General features: G+C 37.4%; 1 protein-coding gene across 1 annotated transcript; it reads left to right on the plus strand.

Annotated features, from left to right (window-relative positions):
- Positions 1-281: 281 nt before the first annotated feature.
- On the plus strand, positions 282-1,063 carry LACBIDRAFT_327987 (uncharacterized protein; the record flags this gene model as incomplete). Its single annotated transcript, XM_001881830.1, has 2 exons — positions 282-501; positions 843-1,063. The coding sequence occupies 2 exons, from the start codon at positions 282-284 to the stop codon at positions 1,061-1,063; spliced, it is 441 nt and encodes a 146-aa protein (XP_001881865.1).
- Between the last annotated feature and the right edge of the window lie 3,452 nt (positions 1,064-4,515).

Genomic DNA, 4,515 nt, shown 5'->3' on the forward strand with positions numbered 1-4,515 from the left:
AAGACTTCCATGATAGACTCATCTGGGCTATATCAGTGTTTCATGCTTATGGCCATCAATGGGCTTGCCAGCTCATTTATCACCCAAGAAAATGTATAGGCTTTGGACTTACAGATGGTGAGGGCTGTGAGCACTTTTGGAGCTCAATTAAACTGCTCATCCCATCACTGAGAGTTACTGGATACTATAACCATCTCTATACCTTGGATACTCAAGTGAAGCATCTAGATAAGAAGTCACTATTGAATCTTGGAGATTGGCTCAGAGGTAAATGGGTTTCCATGAAAACACACAAGTCAGAAGCTCTTGGTGTTTTAGATGAGCTAGCAGATTTAGATATCACTGAAGATTTTCTAAGAGAGGAATGGGCTGCTCAACTGGTTGCACAGACTAAGCCAATGCCCCGTCAATCCAAGAATCTGGCAGATAAACTCATTGAAGAGATTATGCAATTGAAAGAGGATACAGATTCGTGCAATAAAGAGATATACAAGTTTGAGGGTATGATTCAGTCTGGGCGGTATGAAGATGGGTGGGATGTCTCTGAAGTTAGAGTGACACTTGCTGAACTCAAAGAGAAATGCAACAAACTAGAGAGAGCCTACAAAAGTAAACGTGGAATGCTGGGGACAGATGGCTGACTCCGGCTTGATCGGCTACTGGGAAACAAATGCTTAAAAGTCCAGATAAATGCCTTGGCCTTAAAAAAGAGGTTGAGAACCAGACTTCAGCAGCGAAAATTTGAACTTGATGGATTGGAAAGAGCTTACTGTAAAACAAATACCAATGGTAGGCTATAAATACTGATATCAGTATTATACCTCACTAATGACATAATGCAGATAAGAAGCTACAGGACCACTCAGTGTCTCAAATCAAGCAGAAGGAACCTGGTATTCAACAGCTTGCAAAAAAATACAATGAGTTATGTGGAGAGTTGGAGGCTATGATTAAGAAGAAACAAGCACCATGTGGTGCTCGTGCACCTCATCCTATTGCCAGTGATGGATTGTTCAAGCTGGATGTTGATGATGACATATTGATACGCGTTGCACGGGGATGACCGTGAAAGTGCGAAATACGCAAACAGTTTTTGTAATAAAAACCCGTTTTTATTATAAGGTGTGGTTTAGAATAGTTCAATAGAACAAAGTATGTCTTTCTGGGAACTTGGTCTCTTAAATGCAAAGTTCGTTGATCACAGTTTCTTTTATTAACACAAAACACGACTTCAATTGACTTTTATGACTCCCGTGAGTTTTTATTATGTCACTACACTCCAAAACTAAGGGTGTGTTTTTTTTAAAACCTCTTATTCAAAAGTCTCCAAGTAAGTTGACTCCCAAGCACGCTGGCTTCGTTCACACTGTACTTTTCTCACTTCAGTCACCCACTGACAACTGACTATTAGTCTTGCAAACTCCATGAATACTACGGGACTAAATGTCAGGGTGTATATCTATATTGTATATATTCTGGGCTTGTATATTTCCACTTTTACCTAAATATATTTTGTTGTCCAATGTCACACTAAATATATTTCTAGTGTGTCACACACCCCAAAATATATATCCTCACTGGAATGGACTCCAAATATATTTCCTATGGCTGGACCCTGAATTGTGACTGTCACAATGTAGAAATATATTTCTTGTCTGGGATGGACTTGGGATATATTTTGCAGCTAGGGTTGACTAAGGATATATATTTTCAGCCACAAGGGGTGTCTGGGGTCCTATATTTAAAAGAAAAACTTGGGATTTTTTTAATATAGGGGATAGGGGATTTACCTATTATTTTGTAGGCAGAATACCCTCATTGGGATGTTTGTTGACAGACATTTACCAATGGGTTTGACCCATGTGTAGTATATGCATTGATGTGTGCACTATTTCCTAATTGGGCCATTTCCTAATTGGGAAAAGTGTTACACTTTTTTCTGACAAACCTGATGTCAGGCACAGTGCACATTTAGGTTGGGAACTGTTTCCCATGCTTTTTGGGCCAGAAGAATTAATGGCTAGCATGGTGTGGTCATTCTTAATGATGATGTGCGCACTATTTCCGAATTGGGCGACTTCCTAATTGGGAAAAGTGTTACACTTTTTTCTGACAGACCTGATGTCAGGCACAGTGCACATTTAGGTTGGGAACTGTTTCCCATGCTTTTTGGGCCAGAAGAGTTAATGGCTAGCATGGTGTGGTCATTGTTAATGATGATGTGTGCACTATTTCCTAATTGGGCCATTTCCTAATTAAGTAAAGCATTACACTTTTTTCTGACACACCTGATGTCAGGCACAGTGCACATTTAGGTTGGGAATTATTTCCCACGCTTTTTGGGCCAGAAGACTTAATGGCTAGCAGGGTGTTGTCATTGTTAATTACGATGTTCACATATTTCCCAATTGGGAAAGTCATTACATAATATCACTGTGGTTTGTAGTGTCTGCTTTTTTCATTACAACACTTTGTAGTGTCCGCTTTATTGATTAGAAAATTTTGTAGTGCCCGATTTTTTCATTAGAACACTTTTAGTGTCCGCTTTTTTCATTACAACACTTTGTAGTGTCCGCTTTATTCATTAGAAAATTGTGTAGTGTCCGATTTTTTCATTAGAACACTTTTTAGTGTCCGCTTTTTCCATTACAACACTTTGTAGTGTCCGCTGTTTTCATTGAAAAACTATGTAGTGTCCGCTTTATTCATTAGAAAATTGTGTAGTGTCCGCTTTTTTCATTAAAAAACTATGTAGTGTCCGCTTTATTCATTAGAAAATTGTGTAGTGTCCGCTTTTTTCATTACAACACTTTGTAGGGTCCGCTTTATTCATTGAAAAATTGTGTAATGTCCGCTTCTTTCATTAAAAAACTATGTAGTGTCCGCTTTGTTCATTAGAAAATTGTGTAGTGTCTGCTTTTTTCATTACAACACTGTGTACTGTCCACTTTATTCATTAGAAAATTATTCATTAGAAGACTGTGTAGTGTCCGCTTTTTTCATTAGAAATGTGTGCAGTGTCCAATTCTTTCATTACAAAACTTCATGGTTTGCCTTTCTGATATCCTGCAGCTTCCTGGAAATATAGCTTAATGTTTCACAGAAACTGACTCCAGCCAAAGACCTCTTCATCATTTAGAATCCATACACAAATTGTGTGCTGACTGACCATCAAGTGTTCTAATTGTTCCCTTGGCTAGCTTCAGTCATGTTGTCCAACATTCATTGCATCTCCTTGAGGAGTCATCTCTGTCCATCTTTGTCTGACCATACCCAACCTCAACATGATGTCCTTCAAGAAGATCTCAGTGATGATTTGCCAGCTGTTGAGGACACTACAAAGCTGTTCAAGAATAAAGCGGACACCTCACACTCAGCTAATGAATACAACTGGTGTATAAATTCCAGATGAAAGAAGCGTTCACTACACAATATATCAGAAAGGCAGACCACAAAGTTTTCTGATGAAAAAAGCGAATACTGCAGAGTTTTCTAATGAAAAAAGGGGATACTACACAGAATTGTAATGAAAAAAGCGGACATTACACAATTTTCTAATGAATAAAGCGGACACTACAAAGTGTTGTAATGAAAAAGCAGACACTACACAATTTTCTAATGAACAAAGTGGACACTACAAAGTGTTTTAATGAAAAAGCGGACACTACAAAGTGTTGTAAGAATAAAGCGGACACCTCACAATTTTCTAATGAATAAAGCGGACACTACATAGTTTTTTAATGAAAGAAGCGGACACTACACAATTTTCTAATGAATAAAGCGGACACTACAAAGTGTTGTAATGAAAAAAGCGGACACTAAAAATGAGTGTTCTAATGAAAAAATCGGACACTACACAATTTTCTAATCAATAAAGCGGACACTACAAAGTGTTGTAATGAAAAAAGCGGACACTACACAATTTTCTAATGAATAAAGCGGACACTACAAAGTGTTGTAATGAAAAAAGCGGACACTACAAAGTGTTGTAATGAATAAAGCGGACACTACACAATTTTCTAATGAATAAAGCGGACACTACATAGTTTTTTAATGAAAGAAGCGGACACTACACAATTTTCTAATGAATAAAGCGGACACTACAAAGTGTTGTAATGAAAAAAGCGGACACTAAAAAGTGTTCTAATGAAAAAATCGGACACTACACAATTTTCTAATGAATAAAGCGGACACTACAAAGTGTTGTAATGAAAAAAGCGGACACTACACAATTTTCTAATGTATAAAGCGGACACTACAAAGTGTTGTAATGGAAAAAAGCGGACACTAAAAAGTGTTGTAATGAAAAAATCGGACACTACACAATTTTCTAATGAATAAAGCGGACACTACAAAGTGTTGTAATGAAAAAAGCGGACACTAAAAAGTGTTCTAATGAAAAAATTGGACACTACACAATTTTCTAATCAATAAAGCGGACACTACAAAGTGTTGTAATGAAAAAAGCGGACACTACACAATTTTCTAATGTATAAAGCGGACACTACAAAGTGT

This window comes from Laccaria bicolor, genomic scaffold (assembly GCF_000143565.1).
Source record: "Laccaria bicolor S238N-H82 LACBIscaffold_14 genomic scaffold, whole genome shotgun sequence".
In the NCBI taxonomy this organism is placed as follows: Eukaryota; Fungi; Basidiomycota; class Agaricomycetes; order Agaricales; family Hydnangiaceae; genus Laccaria; species Laccaria bicolor.